Genomic DNA, 25,746 nt, shown 5'->3' with positions numbered 1-25,746 from the left:
GGTGCTTCAGTCTGTATTCAGACACCATCAGCTCTGTCTGAGATGGATCACATTATCGTAAGTCCATCAGAGAAGCTCTTCAATATTTTTTCCCCCACAGATGCTATTGTTATTTTATTTACCCCCCATTCTATTCCTTCCCATCCTCATTTATTCTATTTTCTCTCCTTTCACCTTGTCCCTCATCAAAAGTGTTGCAACTGACTACCCTCTCCCATCACCCACAGCCCCCCATCCCTTCCCATCCTGTCCCATTCCCCCTTCTCCCATCCCTTTCTTCTCCTTTTTTTCCTTTAGAGTAAGATAGATTTCTATACCCTTTTGAGTGTATGTATTATTTCCCCTTTAAGCCACTACAGATGAGAATGAAGGCTCACTCATTCCTCATGTTCCCCTCTTCCACTCCATTTCAAAAGCTTTTTCTTGCCTCTTTTACATAGAATATCTGAGTCCATTCTACCTTTCCTTTCTCCTCCCAGTACATTCCTTTCTCACCCTCAATTCCATAAGATACTCTTATATTTTAAATAACTGATAAATGTTCCTAATTATCTTAAAAGACACCATTCTGGGGGGGAGAATGTCACTCAGAAATCAATATATAAAAATAGCAGACCAAGTCCTGTCACTACACATGTGACATTACAGCCAAAGGAAACTAATACTTGAATCCGGCTATCCACTCCAGGCATTTGTACAACTTGTATGTCATGCTTGGGACACAATCCATCCTTGTATCTAAATTCTTACCTGCAAGTCATCAGTGAAATTTTCCCAAATTTGAGTGCTTTATTTTTCTACAAATCATACTGCATTTATTTCAAGTTCCCATTAGGAGAAGAAAGAATGTTTTTCTTTCCTATTTTCTAAGAGTTTTATATATAATGTCAAAACAAGAAAGAACCTTGGATGACAGATCATCTAGAAAAATTAAATGCCTTACAGATATGTTAAAATATATAGAAAAACTGACTTGAAAGTCAATATCCATATATTTTTGTGCTAATCTCAGACAAATAAAGATAACAAAGGTTAGAAAATATAAACTTTTAAGAAACTGGAAGACAGTAATACACTTTGTAAAACATTTTTATAAGGTTTTTTAGTTATGAAAATGTCAATTCTGAGTTTGTCAAATTTTAATCCTAAAAAGTACCTGAATCTCCATTTTTTCATGGTGCTCACCTTCTCAAATGCCTCTGAAATAATAGTCATAATATTCATCTAGAATAAAGCCTAACTTACCTGACAAGCTGTTGACAAATCTGACATCCTGGAAGACATCTGTAAAACAAATTAATTCACTTCATTTTAAACAAGAATTAAAATTATTTTTGTATAATTCCATAAAATGTCAAGAGAAAAGATATGCTTCAGTTATACTAATAACAGGTGTCAGCTGATCTGCAAAACTGAGCTCTTAATTAAAAACTGAATATAAATCTTATTCTATTTTTAAAATTTAATTTTTTGGTGGTTACATTTTAAGTTCTGAACTATTTCTTTCCCTCCTTCCCTACACCCAGCATTAGGAAAAGACACCATTTCTTTCATTCTCTCTTCCCCCACACAATGTGTGTGTGTGTGTGTGTGTGTGTGTGTAAAACCATACTATGCATATTTCTATTTTTCTGTTCTTTCTCTAGCAGTAAATAGGATCTTCCTTCATAGGTCTTTTAGAGTTGTTTTGAATATTTCTAATACTAAAAAAGTCATTCTCAGTTATTCTTAAAGCAATATTGATATTACTTCATAGTTCTTGTGGTTTTGCTCATTTCACTCCATTATTTTTGCAAGTTTTTCTATATATTATTAAACTCAATCAGCTCATCATTTCTTATAGCACAGCAGTAATCCTTCGCAATCACATACTATAACTTGTTTAATCATTCCCCCGCTAATTGGCATTACTCGATTTCCCATTCTTTGCCATCATAAAGAGAGTTGCTTTAACTATTTTAGAACATACAGGTTCTTCAGAAAAACACTGTACAGAAAAACACTAACAGCAACATTGGGGTAATGATCAACCTTGATAGACTTTTGCATTGAATCAGTGCAACAATCAGGGAAAATTTGGGGCTGTCTGTGATGGAGAATACCATCTGTATCTAGAGAAACAACTGTGGAGTCTGAACAAGACCAAGGACTATTACACCTTTAATTTAGAAGGAAAAAAACTTCTATCTTATTGTCTGATCTTCCTATCTATTATACTTTGTTTCTTCCTTAGGGATATGATTTCTCTCTCATAACATCAGTTTGGATCAATGTATACCATGGAAACAATGTAAAGACTGGCAAATTGCCTTCTGTGGGGGGTTGAAGTAAGATTAGGGGAAAAAATTGTAAAACTCAAAATAAATAAAATCTCAAAAAAAAAAAAGAACATACAGGTTCTTTTCCTTTTTCCCTAATCACCTTGGGAAACAGATCTATTGCTGGGTCAAAGGGTATATGCAGTTTTATAACTCTTTGGGCATCATTCCAAATTGCTCTCCAAAATAGTCGGATCAGTTTACAATTCTATCAACAGTGTAGTAATGTCCCATTTTCCCCCTTCAACATTAGTCATTTTTTTTATGTTCTATCATTTTAGCCACTATGATAGGTGGGAGACATTTCAAAATTATTTTAATTTGCATTTCTCTAATCAATAAAAGATTTAAAGCATTTTAAATACAATTATTTATAGATTTAATTTTTTCCCAAACTACCTCTTCATATTTATCATATTTATCTTTTAAATTTGACAAAGTTCTCTATATATTTGAGTTGTGAGACTGTTATCCAAGAAACTATTTTTATAATTTTCCCCTAATCATCAGCTACTCTTCTACATTGTATTTATTTATACAAAGCCTTTTAAATTTAATGTAAATAAAATTATCCACCAAACATTTCACAATACTCTATCTGGTATATTCATAAATTCTCCCATCTGTGAGTCTTAAAGTAAGATGTCCATAGAACGTTCTTCTAATTTCCTTATGATATTCTCCCTTTATATCTAGGTTATATAACTGTTTTGACCATATCTTGTTAAATGGTGTAAGAGAATGTTCTATACCCAATTTCTGCCAGACTTTTTTTAAATTCCTAATTTTTTTTTTTTACCAAATAGTGAATTCTTTTTATTTTTGGTTTTTGCAGGGCAATGGAGTTAAGTGACTTGCCCAAGGTCACACAGCTAGGTAATTATTAAGTGTCTTGAGGATGGATTTGAACTCAGGTATTCCTGACTCCAGGATCAGTGCTCTATCCACTATGATACCTAGCCATCCCCAAATAGTGAATTCTTATCTTGAAAAGTTTAAATTTTTATATCTTTCAAATATGGTTACTATAATAGTTCGCTTATATGCATTGTATATCTACTGTTCCAGTGATCCATCTCTTTCTTATCCAGGACAAGACAATTACTGTTTTATAATATAGCTTTTAAATTTTTTTCATTTATTTAAGGCAATGGGTTAACTGATTTCCCCTAGGTCACACAGCTGGGCAGTTATTAAGTGTCTGAAGTTGGATTTGAAGTCAGGTACTCCTGACTCCAGGGCTAGTGCTCTATCCACTGCACCACCTAGTTGTCCCTAGTTTTGATACCTACTAGGCCTCTTTCCTTGACAAATTTTTTAGTAATTCCTTTGATATACTTGCTCTTTTGTTCTTCCAAATTACTTTTATTATTTTCTTTAAGCTCTATAGATAATTTTTTGGTAATTTAATTGGAATAGCACTGAATAAGTAAGCTAATTTAGGTAGAATTGATGTTTTTACTATATTGGCTCTGCTTAGCAATGGAAAATTATTATTTCCAAATTACTTAAATGTCCTTTTTTGCATCAAAAGCACTTTATAATTCATGCTTATATAGTTCCAGCATTTATTGGAACAGGTATATACCCAAGTATTTTATGCTGGGGTATCTCTTCTTGCAGGATTCTGTTGGTAATATATAGAAATGCTGATGATTTGTATGGGTTTATTTTACATCCTGTGACAATGCTAAAATTATTGATCCAACTAGCTTTTTAGTTGAATCTTTAGTATTTTTCCAAGTGTATCATCATATTTTATTACTCTGATTCCTTCAATTTCTTTTTTTCTCTTATTACTATTGCTACCATTTTAATACAATACTGAATAACACTGGTGATAATGGGGAATCTTTGGTTTTGTTCCTGATCTTATTTACTGGGAAGGCTTCTAACTTATTCCCACTTCAAATAACACTTTGCTGATTGTTTTAGGTAGATGTTTTTTATAATTTTAATGAAAAATCAATTTATATCTGTGTTGTATTTTGTCAAAAGATTTTTCAATATCTACTGATATCAATCATATGATTTGTTAATGACATAATCAATTATGTTAATAGTTTTCCTCGTTAAACCATGCCATCTTATTCTATGTTTGATCAACTTAAGAGACTTGGGATTTATTTATTTATTTATTTATTTTTGGGTTTTGCAAGGCAATGGGGTTAAGTGGCTTGCCCAAGACCACACGACTAGGTAATTATTAAGTGTCTGAGGCCGGATTTGAACTCAGGTACTCCTGACTCTAAGGCCAGTGCCACCTAGCCGCCCCTGAGACTTGGCTTTTCAAAGTAAATTAAATCCTTTTCTTAAGTAATTGTGTTCTATAACTATGGATAGAATTATAATGTATCAGTTAAAAATCTACACAGCTTAAGATTTCTTTAACAACTGTTTGTTTCTGACAGCTTTGCCTTTCTTGAAGTGAAAAGTAAACCAAATATTCAGATTTCAAAGAAAATCTGCTGTCTACTACACCATAAAAAAGAACACTCATGCAGATTAAATTAATTTGTCCAACTGGGCTGGAAGAAGAGACCATAGTAAAGCCCTAGACAAGACTAACCAAAGAAGTAAATTGGGGATTCACTGAAGTTAGGAGTTTTATGTGACTATATACAAAAAATAACATTTATGTGCATTTTAAAAAGGATTATTTGTATCTCTGCTTATAGGACATAACTAATGGGGTCCCATTATCTAAGAAATAAGTCAAATACACAAGGAGTTGAGTAGTCATCTCTCTTTCACAGAAATAAAATTTTCTTATTCCAATGTCATAAAGCAGAGGTGTCAAATTTATGAGAGGCCAGAAACAAAATATAACTCAGAAATTTTTAAAATAAATAAAAAAGATAATAAATATAGTTAATTTGATGTTTTTAAGTCAATATGAGGTCTACAGGGATTTCTTTCTATTTGAGTTTGATGTCACTGCATTAGAGAATTAGAACATTGTTACTTTTATAGAAAAGGACAACTCTGCTTCAAAGTCTTTTACCATCTTCTCAAAAACTATTAAAATTTCATGGTCTTCATTCCCCACTCTTCAACTCATGGCACGATATTTTCAGTAGCTTTTCAAATTTTACCTCCTCTGAATTTTCCCAACAAATGGAAAATATTTTTTCTTCAATTACTATTAATTCTTCATTCTCTTATTACTGAAATGTATAACTGCAACTAAAAACTTCTAATGAAGATCAGAAAGTCAAGACAAGAGAAGAGAAAGTAGTTTAGTGAACTATACCACAAAATTCCTCTAAACAGACTTAGAAAATCCACCAGACTGAAAAGTTCATGAAAAGATTGTAGAAAATGATGGGATGGAGTGGGGTGGATGGTCTAGATAGGAACCCCCAGCATAAAGGACTGAGGTACCAGATCCAAACTAGAACACTTCAAGGACTTGAGAGGTGCCTATTGACATCTTGGTCATTTACAACTCAGACCCAGGTTACCCATTCAAATGTGGCAACTGAAGTAGGGAGTAACTTTAGGTTCAAAGCTAAAGAAGATCAAGTTTATAAGAAAATAGGAATAGTAAGATCCTCAAATAGAACAACACTAAGATAGGCCAACCTATGCCTCCCAACAACAACAGAAACAATCTCATCATTATGGGATATTTATTATCTTACTACAGGGACAGAGATGCTCAAGATGCAAATTCAAAAGAAGAGAATGACTCCTAAACATCTATAAGCAAAGCCTCAAAAAGGCCTCACAGCTTTTGCACAAATTCAACTAGAATTTCTAGAATTCTAAACAAACAAGCAACAAATCAAGAATTTTAAATGTTTTTTAATAAGTGAAATCAGAGTGTAGGTGAAAATTGGAAAAGAAATGAGAGCTATGAAACAAAGAACTGCAAAGGAAATTAACAACTTGGACCAACAGATACTAAACCTTGCCCCCAAACAGGCTTCCGATAATTCTTATGGATCAAAATAGAAACCATGACTCAATGAAACGTCTCAAAAGGCTGAAAAAAAAAAGAGAGAAGAAAAGTAAGGTATCTTATAGCAAAAACCCCCAGCTAACTGGGAAAGCAGATTGAGGGGAAAAAATTTAAACCATTATATTACCTGAAAACAATGATCAGAAAAAGGGTCTAAACAATGTATTCCAAGAAATCTTAAAAATGAGGAGATCTCTTAGAACCAGAGACGGTGGAAAAAGAAAGAATCCACTAGTTATTTCCCAACACAATTCCTAAATAAAAGCTCACAAGAATACAATTCAGAGTTTCCAAATTAAAAAACAAAACAAAACATAAAACACACACACACACACACACACACACACACACACACACACCCCTACACAACGGCTAAAAGAAAAACTCAAATGCTGATGCACAATAGTCATGAGTGAATTACTCATAAAGATTTAAAGTAAATAATAATTACCCTGCAAAGCTGAATATAATTTTACAGGGCAAAAAAGAAAAAAAACAAACTTGAATGAAATAGAGGACTTTTAGGCATTCCTGATGGAAAGATCTGAGCTAAATAGAAAAAATAGAAAAAAACAGGAGTGAAAAGAAATAAAAAGGTAAACAAGGGATGAATAAAGGACTAAACAAGGATAAACTACTGTTGTTCTATTATGGGGAGATGATAGAGTCCTATCAATAATCAGGATGGTCAAAGAGAGAGTTTAGATAGTGGTTATTTTGTTTTACTAATCATAGAAAAAAATGGAAAGAGAAGGAAAGAGGAATACTCCGGGCACATGAAAGGAAAATGAAGTAGACTTCCATATTAATAAGTAAGAGAAAGTAGAAGTAGCTGATAGCTGAATTTTATTCTCAGTGGTCAAGGGAAAGAAGAACACACACACACACTCAATATATATTGCACTCAAAAGAAAAGCAGAAAGGAAAAGAGAGAAAGGAGCAGGAAGCTTTAGAGGGAGGAAGGATTGAGAGAGATTAATTCTAAGCAAAACAAACTAAATACAAATGTATAAACAGATTAATAGTTTTTTCTTTTTTTAGAAGGGAAAAGTCATTTTTCAATGAGATAAGGGAGGTAAACATTTTATAGCAGAATTTTATGCTCACAGAGATTAAGTACAGGAAGAAATTATTATTTCATTATCCAACATTTCCTTCCTTAGAGATGTTCAATTCAAAGTATTAATTATGTGGAGACATAGTAGATGAAAATAAGCTAGAGCATCAGAAATTTGCTTAAATATTTTTAGAAATTTATTGGAGAAAATTATAGCTTGCTTACCTGTGAGGGTCCTTTGAACTTGGTATAATATAAACACATTCCCTCTTGGTCAAAGTATTTTCTATCCAGGATTTCTGGGACTAAAAAAAAAGAAGAGAAGCTTTATGAAATTATTACAATAAACAATATTCTCTAAATTATGCCTTTAAAAGTGCTGTCCATATTAGGACTTTTGATGATAAAGAGAAATATAGGGCATTAACTTGAAGAGAGGGGTTAAGAGTTACAGAAGATAGAAGGAACCATTTGATAAGGAGAGATTGAAATTTCAATCTACAGCAGAAGATGGAAGGGGATAGGAACAAGGGCATAAGCAGAGGAGCTGATTCTGACAAGGAAAAGGGCCACTTCATCAGAGGCTAGAATAAAGGAGGAAAGAACAGGAATGGATGACCAGGAACTTTGAGATTTTTTTTAAAGAGTATAAAAGAGTTAATGAGCAAGAAAGGAATGTTATCGGGAGAAAGGGAAAGGAGGGCTATGGAAGGAAATGGGCTATGATATTTCATGTAAAAGAGGCAAGAAAAAACTTTTGCAGTGGAGTAGAAGAGGGGAAATGAGTGAGCCTTCATTCTCATCAGAAGTTTCTCAGAAAGGAAATAACAGAAACACTCAACAGATTATAGAAATCTATCTTACCCTAGAGGAAAAAAGGAGAGAAAAGGGATGGGAGAAAAAGGACAGGAAAAGGGGGGTGATGGTATAGATAATAGAACAGAAGTAAGATCATGAGAGGGGGTAGTCAGTTACAACACACTTTTGAGGAAGGACAGGGTGAAAGGAGAGAGAGAGAGAATAGAATAAATGAGGGTGGGAAGGAACAGAAAAGAAGGAAATACAGGTAGCATTAGCAACTGTGGGGAAAAAATACAAGCAATTTCTCTGATGGATTTTTGATAAAAAATAAATTAAAAAGAATAGAAGGAGTTCTTTTTTTAAAAATAGTACTAAAAAGGTGTTGACCTTAGATGAGAGCATATGGGAGTATAAGAGGATTGAAGAGATAAAAGAAGTTTTGGAATATCTCTAATGGAAGGGTAATAGGTAATTAATTACATTAGAGAAAAATTACTTTCTTCCTATTGTGAGGCTAAAACAAACCCAAAAGTTATGTGTATGACTTTCTTCAGCTTCATTTCCAAGCATGTTAAAAAGTAGATGAGGATGAGGAGAAGGGAGTTAATACAGGGCGAAGGTCTGAAATGAGTTGAGAAATGATAGGACAAGGGGACAAGACTAATAAAGGACAATATGGAGTTAACTTATTTATTAATTATGGTATCAGGAATGGAAAGAAAAGAAAGTCATGGGAAGGTAATGATTTGGAAAAGTACTGAAGGGTTGTCTGAGTTTTCTTAAATAGAAGTATCTTTTTTTGGATTTAAGAAAACAAAGAACCATGGAGACATAGAATAAGAACAGAGCTTAATATTCACAAACCAGTATCAGCAATTCCTCTTTATAATGTGAGAGATGCCAACCTATGAACAAAAAAAAAAGTTGTAGAAGGCCTAGAAAAGGAAAACCAAAGTGATCAAAGAAACTGTGGCAGAAGAAGAGGAAGGGACATTTCTGTATGAGGACAAAATAAAATACTGAGATTTTTCAGTTTAGAAATATCAAATCAGTCTAACAATAAGTATTTCTGAAGCACCTATTTGCTAGGTAGATGATGGAATACAAAGAAACACAAAGAGACAGGTTCTGCCCCCAAGAGCTTTGATACTATCAAGGGAGACAATATCTATTATTACCAAACAAATGTCTATTTTCTTCTGTCTCCTTTGCTAGATCTTCATCCATCAAAAATCCTACCACCCTGGATATTCCACAGAGCTCTGTATAGTCTATTGAGCTCTCCTCTCCCTCATCAATTTCCATGGGTTCCATTATTCAAAACGATGCAGAAAATTATCAAATCATTCCTTTAGCCATAACCTCTTTCCTAGCCTCAAGTCTGACATTTACAACAGCTTAGTAGACATCTAGAACTTGATGTCCCATTGACATGTTAAATTTAATATGTTCAAAACTGAACTCAATATCTTTGTCCCATCCCAAAGAGTATCCATCACCATCCACCCTCCTGGTTACCCAGGAATGACCTTCAACTCTTCACTTTCATCATTAGCCCCTTCATATCCAATCTAATGCCAAGGGTGGTTGATTTTAGAGTTCTCATATGTGATCCCTTCTCTCTTGGGACACTGTCACCACCCTGATGCAGACCTTTCATCATTACATGTCTAAACTATTCTAACAATCTGCTGGCTGGTGACCCTATAAGTTTCTTCCCACCACAAATCTATCCTCCATATTAATGTGATCTTCCTATACTGTGCAAGACTAACTATATCATTCTCCCTTACTCAATATACTTCAGTGACTCCCTATCACTCCACAGAATTAAATATAAAATTCTGTTTGGCATTCAAAACTCTACATTACCTATCCCTAACACCTTTTCAGTCTTCTGATGCTTTAGAATTCTATTCCACCTATGTACTCATATAATACAATGACAGTGACTTTTGTTGCTTGTTACGGCATCACCTCCTTGATGTTGTGGTCTTCTTTGAAATGAAGGACAAAAACATTAGCACAGTGCCTGGTATATTATAGGTGTTTAATAAATGTTTACTAACTGAATAAACACTTAAAGTAAGTAGTTCATCTGCTTAACTCCAGGTATTTTTATTGTCTTGTCTTAACTAAAATGTTCTCTCTCTTCCTTCACCAATTAGTTTCCCTAACTTCCTCTGTGACGCTGATATTCAGTCATTCCAGGTGTGCCTAATCCTTCATGACCCATTTTTGGTAGTTGGAATTTTTTGTTTTTTTGAAAAGATATTAGAATGGTTTGTCATTTCCTTCTTCAGCTCAATTTACAGGTGAGGAAACTGAGGTAAACAGGGTTAAGTGTCTTGCCCAGGGTCACACAGCTAATAATGTCTGTGGCTAGATCTGAACATAGGATTGCCATTCTTTACATCCCCTCAGTACTTAGTACAGTGTAGGGCAGCTAAGTGGTACAGTGAATAGAGCACTGGCCTTGGAGTCAGGAGGATGGGAGTTCCAATCCAGCCTCAGACATTTGCCACTTATTAACTGTGTGACCTTGGGCAAATCACTTAACCCTGATTGACTCACATTCAGGGTCATCTTCAGTCGTCCTGATTCATACCTGGCCACTGAGGCTGGTGACTTGGCACAACATTCCCTCACTCAAAATCAATTCATGTGCTTGATATGGTATCACCTCCTGATGCTGTGATCTTCTTTGAAATGAAGGACAAAATATTAGCACAGTGCCTGGTATATAACAGGCACTTAGTAAATATTTACTAACTGAATGACAAATGTATAAACACTTAAAGTAATTAAAAACTATTTTTTGGGGGGGGTGAGGCACAAGTAGCTGAGTTTAGCAAAGGGTTTTATAGAAGGTGGCACTTGAGCTGAGTTTTGAGGAAATCAGGTATCCTAATAGGCACAAGTGAGGATAAAGTGCACTCTAGGCATGGGGGGGGGGGGGGGGGGGGGACGACAGCCTGAGTATTACAGGCATGTGAACTGGAGACAAAGTACTATGTATTTCTCAATACGGCTTTCGTGCACAAGGTGGGAATGGGAATTACTGTATTCAAAGGCTAAAAAATTAAGAGGCAGGGAAAGGTTATAAATGCCAGAGTTCTTTGTATTTAATTCTAGCAATATCATTTTGACAGTTGTATGGAGAATGGATTGGAATAAAGAAACCTGAGGCAGGAAGATCAGCTGGGAAACTATTGTCCACAGTCTGGAGCAAAGATAAGGCCTTACTTAATAATGATGGTGGTCATGTGAAGGAAAAGAAGGGGATAGACATGAGATGTTGTGAGGCAGAAGAGACAAATCTCTGAGGTGTCAGTATCAGTAAGGTTAGTTAGAAATGTCCTCGAGGGAATTAGAAAAGGATACTTTGGATGTGGGAGTGGGGAGACAAGATAAGTGTTCTGCTTTAGACTCCACTTCAAAATGTCCAATAGGTAGGTGGTGATGTAGATCAAGATAAAAGCAGAAAGAAATGCAACTGTCCAGAAAAGAATAAAAGATAATAGCTGACATTCTTATGTCTTTGCAGTCTTCAAACCACTTTCCTCACAACAATCTCTGAAAAGCCAAAAATTTATTACCCCATGAAGTTATTTGGTCGGAACTCTATCTTGTCTTCAAAAATCACCCCAGTTCCAAACTTCTATAATTCATGCAGAACGAGGTACGAATGTCCCATTCATGGACCATTTGGTCTGGTGCAGTCACAGCAAGAGCAACCAGAACTTGAAATAAATCTAGAAGCTTTTGGGGGGGTGGGGTGAATTTATTAAATTATATCAAATATAGCAGAAAAATGATGTTCTAAAAAAGCAGAAAAAAAGGCTCCCCATCCCTGATATTGAAAGTGCCACCACTCATCTGGTGTCTCAAGTTCATAACCTCAATTTTTTTTGACTCCACAATTTCCCTCAACCCACCTATCTAAGCATTTTCCAAATTTTGCCATTTCACAACCTCTTCACTCTCACTTGCATCAAAACCTCTCTCTCTCCTCAGACAACTGCCATCTTAATTAAGTCCTCATCACCTCTTGCTTATTATTAGGCAATGACCTCAGTCTTTCTGCCTCAAGTCTCTCCATACTTAAGACCTTCTTTCATACAGCTGTTCAGATAATTTTCCTTAAAATCAAACCCTGGTAGTATACATTTTCTCAATGAACTCTAGTGGTTCCCCCATTTCCTCTACATTAAAATGTAAACTCACATTATATATTATTGCACATTCTTGCTTCTAAAATTCACTCAAATTAGCTTTCTCTCTGTTCTTCAATCAACCAAAATTTACTGAGTGACTATTAATTGCCAGAGATTATATAGTTGATTATGCACGAGGAATACAAAAAGGGAAAAGGTGGGGGGCAAATCAAATGGGGATGGCTATGTGATCAGGTAGAAAGGGTCAGATACGACAGTCCTTATGGAGGTAAGGTTACAGCCTTATGAACCTGGAAGTCGGAAAGGATAGTGGTACCTAAAGGAGAAAGGTTATTGTTTATGATTTAAAAAATTTTTCTTCATCACTTTTTCTCATCCCTTCCCCCAGAACAGCCATTATTTAACATATCATTTACAAATTGAAAAATAAAAAACACATATCCTTCTTAAAGCCATAAAAGTAACACTGCTACTAAATAGAGTTCATATCATATTTTCAGATTCTGTCTTCTTCTGCCTGTAGTATTGAAGTTCTTAATAATTTATGTCGTTAATATTCTCCAGTGCCTTCAAATGCATTTTTTTGATGTAATATGAAAGGGGAAACAAAAATCAATAAATCAAAAGGACCCAAACAATGAATAGGAATTTGAAAATAATTTTCTTACTTTGACAATTTAAAATGAGAAAAAGATTTAACTTTTCAACATCAAACACTTTTTCATAGGTTATAACTGGTGGCACTATGACTTGCAATAAAAAAGGTGAAGAAAGGCAAGTATGAAAAGGTCAGATTAATGATTTCACTTATTGAAAGTTGTTGGTCTTGAGCAAGCCACTTAACCCCATTGCCTTGCAAAAACCTAAAAAAAAAAAAAAAAGGGTAGGGGCAGCAAGGTGGCATACAGGCCCTGGAGTCAGGAGTACCTGAGTTCAAATTTGGCTTCAGACACTTAATAATTACCTAGCTGTGTGGCCTTGGGCAAGCCACTTAACCCCATTTGCCTTGCAAAAAAAAAATAGTTGTTCATTTATTACTTAATGAGATTCATTGGGGGTGGATGGCATGAAGTGAGAAGATAAAGAGATTTGTTTGGAATTTTTGCCTTTAAGCTATTGCTCAGAAACTTAAGAGGCAGGGTTAATAGTCAAGTGAGAATTTATCACAGTTCCATCTCATGGCATATCATATGACAAGGTAATAGTAGACCAAGATCAGATAATTGGAATTAAACATGTAACTTATTTAAATGACTCACTAAAATAGTGACAATATTGTATTGGACAGGGTAACAGTGAACAAATTATTCTTAAGAGAAGGTAAAACACTTAAGATTGAATTTTGAACTTTTAAGTATTAAAATTTTAAAAAGAAAAATAGTTTATTATAGACCAAGTTAAATAGGGAACAACAATTAGAAGAGTAATAGTTTATAAGTATATTTAAAAAATTATACCTTATCTTAAAGAACTCTCTGCCCTGTTGAGGTTCCTTAATGTTAGAGCTTTGAAGAATGTTTAAATTAGGAAATCTTAACTTAGGGTCCAGGTACCCTCAAGGTATCTTTAGACAGATTTTAGGAGATCTGTAAAATCTTTTAAATTTTCTTGATAAACAAAACCAATGCAACCAAGATTAGAAGGAATGCATAAAGCTAGGAAACAAATTTTCATAGCTTAAGTTTCTGAAAAAGGACTTGTAAATTAAGAGAGAACTGAGTTGAATTTTTAAGAATACAAATCATTTCCTCAACTGATAAATGATCAAAGAATATGTACAGGCAGTTTTTAGATGAAAAAATTAAAGCTACCTATATGCATATGAAAAATCATTATTGATTAGAGAAATGTAAATTAAAACAATTCATACCTATCAGATTGGTGAAAATAACAGAAAAGGAAAATAATCAATGTTGGAGAGGATGTGGGAAAACTGATCTAACCACTCTGGAGAACAAATTGGAACTTTGCCCAAAAGGCTATAAAACTGCATACCATTTGAACCAGCAAAATCACTACTAGGTCTAGATCCCAAAGAGATAATAAAAAAAGACCCACATGTACAAAAATATTTACAACTGCTCTTTTAGAGTGACAGAGAATTGGAAATTGAGGGGATGCCCATCAATTAGGGAATGGCAAAACAAATTATGATATATGAATGTGATTTAATATTATTGTTCTGTAGGAAATCATGGGAGGCCAGACTTAAAGGGTCATATACACACACTAACAAGAAAAAAAATCAAGAACCTCTGGTCAAGTTAAAAAAAAATTTTCCTTTGCTATCATTCACCACTCCATATATCCCTATTCATCTCAGCTCTTGCTTGCCAAAATCTTATGCCACTTTGAAAGTCTCTGGAAGCCTCATATTGTTAAGAAACTGCCCTTCCTATTAGCATCACTTTCTCTCATAATCCTTCCATTTTTTTTTACATAAATAGAAATCTGATTTCCTATATATGGACTCTAAATCCCTGCCCATTCTTTCTCTATTCTTTCCACCCACACATATGAAATTCTCCATCTTGACTTCAGCATTTGCTTCCATCTTCTTCTTCACCCTGCCCTCATGCTAAAGGACCCTGAGGTCAAAGGATATGAATAGGGATTTTTCAGACAAAGAAATCAAAGCTATCTATAGTTGTATGGAAAAAAAAAATACTCCAAATCATCAGTGATTAGAGAGATACCAATTAAAACAACTCTGAGGAAGCACCTCACATCTATCAGATTGGTTAATACGATGGAAAAGGAAAATGATAAGTATTGGCAGGGATGCAGAAAAACTGAGACACTAATACTCTGCTGGTAAAGTTGTCAATTGATAAAACCATTCTGTAGAATAATCTGGAATTATACCCAAAGGACTATAAAATTGTATATATCTTTTGACCCAGCAATATCACTAATAGGTCTATATTCCAAAGACATTTAAAAAACAGGGAAAGGGACTTCTTTATTCAAAAATATTTATAGTAATTCTTTTTGTGATGGCAAAGAATTGGAAATTGAGGGGATGCCCATCACCTGGGGATTGACTGAATGGAATTATGGTTTATGACAGTAAAAGACTACCACTGTTTTCTATAAGCTATGATGAGCAGACAGATTTCAGAAAAACTTGGAAAGACCTCTATGAATGATACAGAGGGAAAGGGACCTGGAGAACATTGAACCCAGTAACAGGAATCAAGTACAATGATCAACTATGAATGACTTAACTATTCTGAGAAATACAAAAATCCAAAATAATTCCAAAGCTATTCTGAAAAATACCAAGATCAAAAACAATCCAAAACAATGAAAAATGGTAACCACCTCTAGAGGAAAGAACTGATGAAGTATGAACACAGATTAAAGCATGCTATTTTCCACTTTTCTTTTTTTTTGATATTTTTTTTTACAACCTAATATAAAAATATGTGCATGACTGCATATATATAACCTATATCAAATTGCTTACCTTCTCAGGAAGAGGAGAGGAGATGGAAAGGAGAGAATTTGGAACTCAAAAAAAATTTAAGATGTTAATAAGTTGGGGGTGGCTAGGTGGTGTAGTGGATAAAGCACCGGCCTTGGAGTCACTGGGTTCAAATCCAGCCTCAGACACTTAATAATTACCTAGTTATGTGGGCTTGGGCAAGCCACTTAACCCTATTTGCCTTACAAAAAAAAAAAAAAAAAAAAGATGTTAAAAAGTTGTGTATGCATTTGGAAAGAAAAAAACAAGAAATGTAAAGATTCGCCTCCAAAAAGTATCTCCCATGCTAAATACATACAACAGCCCATAAAAGACAATATAAATTTATTTAGTCATTTAATCATGTTTATTGCTATAGACAAAGTAATCAAATGGAAATACCCATCAAAAATGTTTCCAAATTATTGAGAAGATTCCTTATAGTTGATGGGATCTCTTCCTTCGAGTTGCCTGTTTGTGCTTTATGAATATTGCAGAACTTCCTAAATGAGAACTACAATCACTCAAGAATTGGCCTAATATTCCACAAAAAAAAAAAAGCAAGAGGCTAAAGAATGCCTATTTATAGACTGACAGTTGGATGGAGTCCCATTGAGCCAATTCATAAATATAAATATTTTGAATGGCATACATGGAAATAAGCTGGGTCCAGAAATGAACAAAATGAGAAAAAAAATTGTGAATTTGATTTGGAAAATTTTGCAAAATTAGCTTGGAAACAAAAACCCTTCTACCTTAAAAAAAATTATCATTTCTGTTGAAGGTCCATGGTTATGAATAGAAATGCCAATTTGTAGGTATTATCAAAAGATATCCTATATGATACATTTGTACTGGTGAAATACTATGACCCTCAGAATAAGGTTTCAAGAATACTGGTAAATCCCCTATAAAGAATTTATGAGAGGTCATGAACAGGAATTATATATCCATTTCACCAACACCCCCTTTCAAAAAGCTTCAATGAGGCGGTTAGGTGGCACAGTGGATAGAACACTGGCCTTGGAGTCAGGAGTACCTGGGTTCAAATCCGGTCTCAGACACTTACTAATTACCTAGCCGTATGGCCTTGGGCAAGCCACTTAACCCCACTGCCTTGCAAAAACTAAAAAACAAAACAAAACAAAAAAAAACTTCAATGGCTACTAATCACTCCTAGAATCAAATATAAAACCCTCTTTTCCAAACCCTTTATAATCTGGCCCCTTTACAGTTTTTCACCTTACTCACATTCAAATCCTGTCAGATCCAATGATATTGGCCTCTATGGTATTCCTCAAATAAGACATTTCTATCTCCCAAATCAGGACATTTTCAATGTTTTTCCCCCCATGGTTGGAATTCTTTACTTCCTAATTTTCCTGACTTCCTTCAAGTATCAACTAAAACCTCACTTTCCACAAGTCTTTCTTGATCTAGTTTCTTCCCTTTATTGATTATTTCCTGTTAAACCTGTATATATCTTGTGTCTAGAGACAGAGAACCTGCGTTTCAATTCTACCCCAGCTCTTTAATCTATTAATAAACATATACTAATGTGGGGAAGCTAGGTGGTACAATGAATCGAGCACTGGGGTCTAGAGTCAGTAAGACCAGAGTTCAAATATAGTCTCAGATTCTATATGACACCACATAACCCTGTTTTTCTCAGTTTCCTCCTCTGTAAAATGATCTGGAGAAGGAAATATATTATTTCAGGATCTTTATCAAGCAAATCCTGAATGGGGTTATGAAGAGCCAGTCATAACAAATGACTCAACAACAACAATAACAACAATATCTTGTAAGTAGTTTTATTATCATGACTTCTGGTCAGATTTCCTCTCTATTAGACTGTGAAATTCTTGGAAAGTTAGAAGTTTCTCTTGCTTTTCTTTATATCCACAATGCTAAGTTCAGTGCACTTAATATATACCTATAGACCTGACTTGACTTGAATGAAGTCAGACTGTTTCAGCTACATTCATATTCCACCTCTTCTCAAAACATGCTTGTGATAGCCTGTTTTGCAATTCCTATATTTTCTGCTTACTTAGCAAGGTTCTCTACACCAACTGTAATCATGTGATTAGGACCAATGGGAATTAAGGATTTGAGGAGCCCAAAAAGAAACCATATGTGTGATAAGATAATAATACAGTTAACTGTGAAATGACCAGACCATTCATATTAGTGACTAAAAAGCTAGGTAAGAGAAAGGGCCAGGGGGAACAAAGAATATAAAATTAATGAGTTGATGATGAACTATAAATGTTGAAGAGAAATGAGAAAAGTTGTCAAAGAGTAAAGGTATGGTTGATAGAAGAAAATGCCACATCATGTTGGAAGGGATCATTTATGACCAAGTTGAAAAAGAAAGCATTAGTGATGCAAATAACTTTCTACCACACACTCTATTTCTGAGAGCATTTATTGCCAAACTTATAAAAAAATTAGTTATTCAAATTCCATCCTAATACACATGCACATATATATATGTATATATATATGCACAAACCTAATATTAAGATTACTGTAGAAAAGGAGTAAATCATTTGCATAAATTATAAAATACTTTTAAAAATACCTTGGTAACAGAAAACAAAGATGGTTCATAAGTTCTTTAAGACAAATTTGTCTTTGACTTTCTCTGTTAAAATGTATATGGTAAATACAATCAGGGGTGAAGCAAGGATGTCCTTTATCACTGTTGCTATTACTCAATAACTAGAAATGCCAGTTATACCCAAGAGACCGGCTATGGACAATGCTATCCCCATTCAGAGGAAGAAAAAATAAAACAAAACAAAAAACCTTTTAGAATCTGAATGAACCTTCCATTCACTTTGTTTTTCTTTTTTTTTCTAAATTTATTTAAAGCAATTGGGTTAAGTAACTTTGCCCAAGATCACACAGCGAGGCAATTATTAAGTGTCTAAGGTCACATTTGAACTCAGGTCCTTCTGACTCAGGGCCAGTGCTCTATCCACTGAGCCACCTAGCTGCCCCTACATTCACTTTTTTAACAATTTCTCTTATATATTTCTTTCCTATCTATTGATTTTCTTCCCCCCCCTTAATCCTAATTCCTCATACTGAAAATGACCAATCTATTAAACATGCTAAACACAAATGTACTATATTCACCTGACTGTTATTGAGGGGACGGGGGGTGGGAAGGGAGGGTAGAAGGAGATTATGTAACTTAAAAACATGCATATGCATGTGGATGAATGTTGAAAAATTTTCATAACATGGAATTGGAAAAATAAAATAAAATAACTTAAAAAATAAATGCCAGTTATAGCAATGAGAAAAATAAACTAAATAAATTAGAATAGTCAATGAGAAAATAAAACAATCACTCTTTGCAGATAGTATGATGGTGTATGTAGAGAATTAACCAAAAAAGTCATTGAAATATTAAACAAAAGTTGCAAAATAAATCCACATAAATCATTAACATTTTGATATATTACCAACAAAGTACAGCACCAAGAGATATACAAAGGGAAATTCCATTTAAAATAACTGTAGACGATATAAAATATGTTGAAATCTACCTGAAAAGACAACTTAGAGACTATATGAACACAATTACAAAACATTTTTCTCACAAATAAAGTCATATCTAAACAAGTAGAAAAATATTAATGGCTCATGGGTAGGTCAAGCCAATATAATCAAAACAACAATTTTATCTAAATCAATCTATTTATTCAGTATCAAACCAATCAAACTATAAAAAATATCTTTAGAGATAGAAAAAATAGTAACAATCTGGAAGAAAAAAGTCAAGGGATAACAAGGGAATCAATGAAAAAAATGTAAAGGAAGGTAGTCTAGCCATCAAATTCTTTTATAAAGCAATATTATAAAGCAATAATTATCCAAAATTATTTGGTACTGGCTATGAGTTTTCCTGACTTCAGGCCTGGCTGGCACTGTCTCCATTTTCCATTTTTTCCCCCACTTCTATTTCCCATCTCATGGACCTGTCCAGTTTTCTAGTATAAGAATCAGAATTGTGATACAACCAGTATCTCCCAGTTGTGTAGCAGCAAAAGCCTAGATATGGAGTCAGAGAACCTGAGTTTCAATTCTACCTCAGCTCTTTAATCAATAATGTGTGGGGCACCAAGCTAGTTGCTGGAGATAGAAAGCCAAATCAAATTATCTTTATTTTCAGGCATCTTACATTTCTATTAAAAACAAAACATGCATAAGCATATTTTAAAACATATTATTAAATACATGAAAAAAAACTGTGGTGAAAGGCACTAGCAGCTGGGAGGGAATTAGGAAAGGCTTCACGTATGATGGAATATGAGCTAAATTTGGAAGAAAATAAAGAATTCTAAGGTATGCAAAGAGTGCATTCCATGCATGGACATATAACAGTGAAAAAGTCATGGAGTCAGGAGATGGAGGCAGGACTGTAGAGTGCAAAAAAAGGGAAATGTTATAAAAAGGTTGAAAAGGCAGGTTGGAGCCAGGTATGAAGGGACTTAAAAAGTCAACTGAATTAATTTTTGATCTTAGAGGCAATAGGGAGTCGGTGGGTTTTACTGAATAGAAAAATTATATTAGACCCTGTGCTTTATGAAAATTGCTTTAGAAGCCAGCTATGTAGATGAATGGTAGTTTTTAATTTGCATGAAGAGATTAGTCTAGATGACCTCTGAAGTTCCCTTCCAATTCTAATACATGATCCATTGATGATCCATTGAGACAATGCCAGTATATTATAGAATACTAACACCTTCATGCCTCTAATATAGAAGGGTAAAAGAGACTAGATTCAGTTAGACCCAATATCTTCATTCTCTTCCAGTACAGATCAAAGTAGTATCTTGTTCTACCTTCATATCTCAGATCTTCTCAGCAAAGGAACTTTTACATAGCTGAAATATCCTTTCCAGAACTGAGTAATTTGTGACTTTGGATTAATTTGCTATTTTGTCTTTACTTGAATTTATGAAGTTACAAAAGAAACTTGAGATGTGCAAAAAAGGAATCAAATTCACGGAGAGAGAACTGAACAAAAATTAAGCAACTCATACTAGATCTCATTGTAGTTATCAGTACATAGAAAGTTAGACAATAGTGTTTCAATATGTGTACAAACTTAACATTTCATGTTGTAAATTGTGCTTTAAATGTACCTTATAAGGTACCTTTGAATCAGTCCTTTAGTAAATTCACTTCCTAATTCAGCCAAAACTTTCATCACACTGTTCCTACAAATGGTACTATCATCTGTTCGGTCATTCAGTTAACTAATCTCAATGATCTTCAATGCTCATAATCATTTTTATTTCCAGTTACTCAATCTTAATAATATTAACTCCATAACATCTTTCTGCATTCACCACTCCTTTCCACCTCACAAGTCTATCAAGCTAGTTCAAGACATAACCCTTCACAAACACTTTTTTAATAGTCCCCTTATTGATCTCCAAGCTTCTAGTATCTCCTTTCTTCAATTCATTCTCTACACCACTGGTAAAATAATCTTTTCTAGAATCTTCAATGGTTCATTATTTTCTCTAAGGAAAAAATATAAACTTTTCAGCTTGGCATTTAAAACCCTTTACAACAACAAAGAAAAATCAACTGGGGCAAAATAATAATAGCTAGCATTTTAAAGTTCACAGAGCCCTTTATAAACAACACCCTGTGAGTCTGGTGTTAATGTTGTTTTACAGATAAGGAAATTGAAGCTGAAAGGTTAAATAATATGTAGAAGATCACTAGCTACTAAGTATCTGAAGCAAGATTAAAATGTAGGTCTTTCTACCAATGTACCACTTATCAAGTAAAAACAAAAAATATCAACCAAGTCCAATAGGATATGCAATATTTCATTAATCCATTGTCTCCTACATTTGGAAAGAAAGGATGGGAACATTCTTATTTTTTAGTCATAATTACAAAGTATTCAGTTTTGAATATTTTCCCTTTCCATTTATATTGTTACAGACATTATGCAGTTTTCCTTCTGTTTACTTCACTCTATATCAATTTATATAACTCTCAAGACTGCTGCTATTGATATTTTGGTGTTTTGGGACCTTCCAATATTTCACTTCCTTGGATATATATGCTTCTAGTTCTATGAGTAAGGACATTTGAGTCACCTTTTTTTCCCCACAATTCAAAACTTTTCCAGACTAGCTAGACCATCTCACAGTTCCACCAACAGTGCGCTTATTACCTTTCTATAATCCTTCCAAAACTGACTATTCCATCTTTTTTTTGTCAATTTTCAATATATGAAGTGAAATAGCTCAGAGATATTTTAATTCCACTGCTATTATTATCGGTGATTTGAGGCAATCTTTATATGATACTAATATTTTCAACCCTTTTGAAAATTACTCCTATCCATGAGGCTCAATATCTCATTATATCCCTCAGAAGGGTCATATTAAAAAATTACTGAGACCTAGAAACAAAAGATAATAATCAAAATTTAAAAACAAATAAAGTTCTTCAAGACTTGTTTCATGCTTTAAATCTTCCCAGACTAGTATTTTCCTTTACCAAAATTATCTTGTAACTCTTTTGCACTTGTGTTCATGCTGCATCCCTCAAAAGACAATTTTTAATATTCTTGGCAGGATTTAGGGGATGCTTATTTTTTACTTTCTTCTATCTTCAAAAACTAGCACAATGCTTGGTAGTAGTAGATGAACACTTGCTTATCTGATTGATTCACTAATTCTGTATTTCAATTTAACTCATATCCCATTCATGAAATGCTTTCTTTTACTATCTCCTTTCAAAATCCTTCTGAATCCAGCTTCCTATAAAGTTGGGCTCAATTGCCACAGATTCCCTTAGCACTAGCTTAGTGGCTATAGTTGTCCTCCAACTATCCTGTATTTATATCTGTTAAAAACAAATAAAAGTAAATTCCTTGAGGAATGGGTCAATTTTTCATTTCTGCCTTGGTATCCTCAACAGGATCAACTATGTGATTTTTAATGCTCTGAATAACTTATTTCCCCCTCTCCCTCCAGTCTTCTTATACTTTATTCCCTCCTATATACGTCTGCTATAGAGTGACACTGGCCTCCTTGAAGAGATAGTGATAACGGTGATTCAGCATTGGGGTGGGAAAGTAAGACCCAAGTTCACATTTGGTCTCAGAAACTTACTATTTGTGTGACTATGAGCAAGTCTCTGAACTCTTCAATTTCCTCAACTCTAAAATGGAGATAGAAAATAATAGCACCTACCTCACAGTGTTGTTGTGAGGCTCAAATAAGGCAATATTTGTAAGAATAAGCAATTAATTAATAGCAACTAATAAAAACAAGCTTAATCCCCTCTCCCTCTCCTTTCTTGTTCATATATGACACAATTATCTCCTTACTCTGGACCTTCTCACTGTCTATCCTTTCAGTCAGAAATTCTCTCCTTCCTGACCAATGTCTCCTAACATTCTTCAAATCCCAGCTAAAACCCCCACCTTCTAAGAGAGCCTTTCCTGATTTCCCCTTAATCTTAGTGTCATTCCTCTGTTGTTTATTTCCAATGCATTCTGTATTTGTATAAAACCACTTGCTTGTTGTCTTCTCCATTTTTCTGGCCTTGAGGGAAGGAACTGTCTTTTTTTACTCAATGTTTATTGACTAACAGACCAAACTTACACATAAGTCTTCCTCATAGTGTGACATTCAAATATTGTCTGAATTTAAATAAATTTAATGTTTTATAAATAATGATTTTTGTGTTTTTCTCAAGACACACTTAAAAAACTGACCAATAAAACATGGTCTCAAGTTACTAATTATCTGAACCTAATTATTAAACATGTCAACTTTAGGGAAGTTCATTATTGAGCAGAATCTCTGATAAACCAATATCTTAAATAGGAAGCAAAGCAACAAAAATATAGTATGGGGCTTAGTTTGGAAGGGATATCATTGGACAGCTAGCCCAAATGCCTCAAAATTTGTAACTGACTTGTGCATTGGAGTTCTTTAATTAAACATTTTACATGTAAGCTTTTTTGGACCTGAATTGTTTCTCTATTACTATACTATGAAGTTCATGTTCCAAGTACAGCTTATTTTAATGTAACTATGATAAATACTACCTCCACAAAAGCAAAAGCACAAAAGCACAAAAGCTTTTGAAGAGCTGGCTTCAGATAGGCAAAGGAAGACCTCCATACCTTGCTGCAATATACAAGTGAAAAAAGAAAATTTGGGATTGAGTTGAGACTTTCTTCACAACAGAAACAAACAGAATTCTCAAAATTAAAGTATATCAGAATCGGCAAATAAAAGACACAAGGCACAAAGTTAAGGTGATACAAGGAATCAAAAATTAAAAAAAAAAACAGAAGAAACAATTACACCAAGAATTAAGAAATAAGGAAATCAGAGAAAATTTCCAAAGTTAACACAGAAACCGAAGCTCAGGCATAATTAATAGAAAGAAACTCATGGGAAACTAACAAGCTTCTCTGTAAAATTGAAAAATAAGAGGGTCAGATAAGATACAATTATAGGAATAAATGTTTCACCATACACTTCATGAATTGTTTACAAAGAACCTTAACAAGTATCTTCTCAAAAACACAATGCATATAACAATACCTTCTATTTAAAAACAATAACATCAATGAAAAAAATCAATACAGGCCAATTATGTGTTAAATCACAGCTTGAATTGATCTTTTAAATTCTATAAGGATATTCAGGAAAGCACCATATGGTCTGAAACCCCCCCAAAAAAGTGCCAAAAAAAGTCTAAGAAGTATAAAGAAGAACATTGATTTGATAATTATTCAACAAGCTGCCTAAAATCACTCTTATCCCCAACTTATCCCCAAATATTTGGATCAATACCCATGGTGTATATATATATATATATATATATATATATATATTGCAAATATATAAAATAGCCTTAAGTATGTTAAGAATGCGGGATTACTTTAAATTGTTGAAAATTGTTTTCTATTTTTAAAGAATCATAGGAGGTGGATTCAAGACATCAGAGTTAAAAGGTAAGGACTCGCCAATCTCTCCCCCAAACCCCTCCACATACATACCTTTAAATAATGGCTCTAAACAAATTCTAGAGCAACAGAACTCACAAAAACATGGAGTAAAACAATTTTTCAGTCCAAGACAAGTTGGAAGGTTGGTAGGAAGGTCTGTTGTACCAGGAGCAGAGGCCAACACAGGGCAGTGAAGCCTCACTCCAGCAAACCAGGAGTAGGCTAATCTGTGGTAATAGTGGTGATGATTTCCAGACCTCTCAGTCCAGGGAGGACAAAGACAACTTGGGGAGAGTGGAGCACAGTCCAGTGTTGGTAGCCCCAGCCCCAGCAAACCAGGAGCTGACCTGAGAAGCCACTCAATCAGAAGGGGCAGCAGCTGCTTCCAGAGATCTCAGCCCACAAAAGTCAGGGGATTGAACAATGAGTCAAAAGGAGATTACAAGAGTCTCTATGCTAGCACTAATACAGGACTCTTGCTTTGCCTACACTCAGATCTGGGTTGCAATAGCACAGCAGAGGTTTGGAGAATTTGGAATCAAGTGGAGAGTGACACTCCTCACAGATGCAAAGAAAAAAGTACTTGTTGCTCACACACCCGAACACAGGCCAGGAGAGAAGTAAACATCTTTCCTTAAATCATACCACCTTGGAAGAACTGAAACTCCACAGGTCTCCAGCAGTATCTTTGAAGAGAGCTGTACAAAAGGCCCAGAAATGTGAGATAGTGTGCTCTCCACCTTGGAAGCAGAGTATTATTTTAACAAAATCAAGTAATAGGCTAGGAAAATGAGCAAACAGAAAAAAATTATGATCACAGAGTAAACTATGGGGACAAGGAAGATAAAAACACATCCACTCAAAGAAAATAAAGTCTAAACTCCTACATCCAAAAGATCTAAGAAAAATATGAATTGATCTCAGGACATGGAAGGGCTCAAAA

The 25,746-nt window shown here is 34.2% G+C and overlaps 1 protein-coding gene across 2 annotated transcripts in view; it reads right to left on the bottom strand.

The window, feature by feature from the left end:
• TRPM7 (transient receptor potential cation channel subfamily M member 7) overlaps positions 1-25,746 on the bottom strand; it is a 164,718-nt gene that overhangs the window by 98,539 nt on the left and 40,433 nt on the right. For both annotated transcript variants that reach the window (XM_074234686.1, XM_074234687.1), the window contains exons 2-3: positions 7,565-7,644; positions 1,246-1,284 (exon numbers count right to left, since the gene is read on the bottom strand). In XM_074234686.1, the coding sequence (XP_074090787.1) occupies positions 1,246-1,284; positions 7,565-7,644 (119 nt within the window). The remainder of the gene's footprint in view (positions 1-1,245; positions 1,285-7,564; positions 7,645-25,746) is intronic.

Source organism: Macrotis lagotis, chromosome 4 (assembly GCF_037893015.1).
Source record: "Macrotis lagotis isolate mMagLag1 chromosome 4, bilby.v1.9.chrom.fasta, whole genome shotgun sequence".
Classification (NCBI taxonomy): domain Eukaryota; kingdom Metazoa; phylum Chordata; class Mammalia; order Peramelemorphia; family Peramelidae; genus Macrotis; species Macrotis lagotis.
This window is presented reverse-complemented; position numbering and strand designations above follow the sequence as displayed.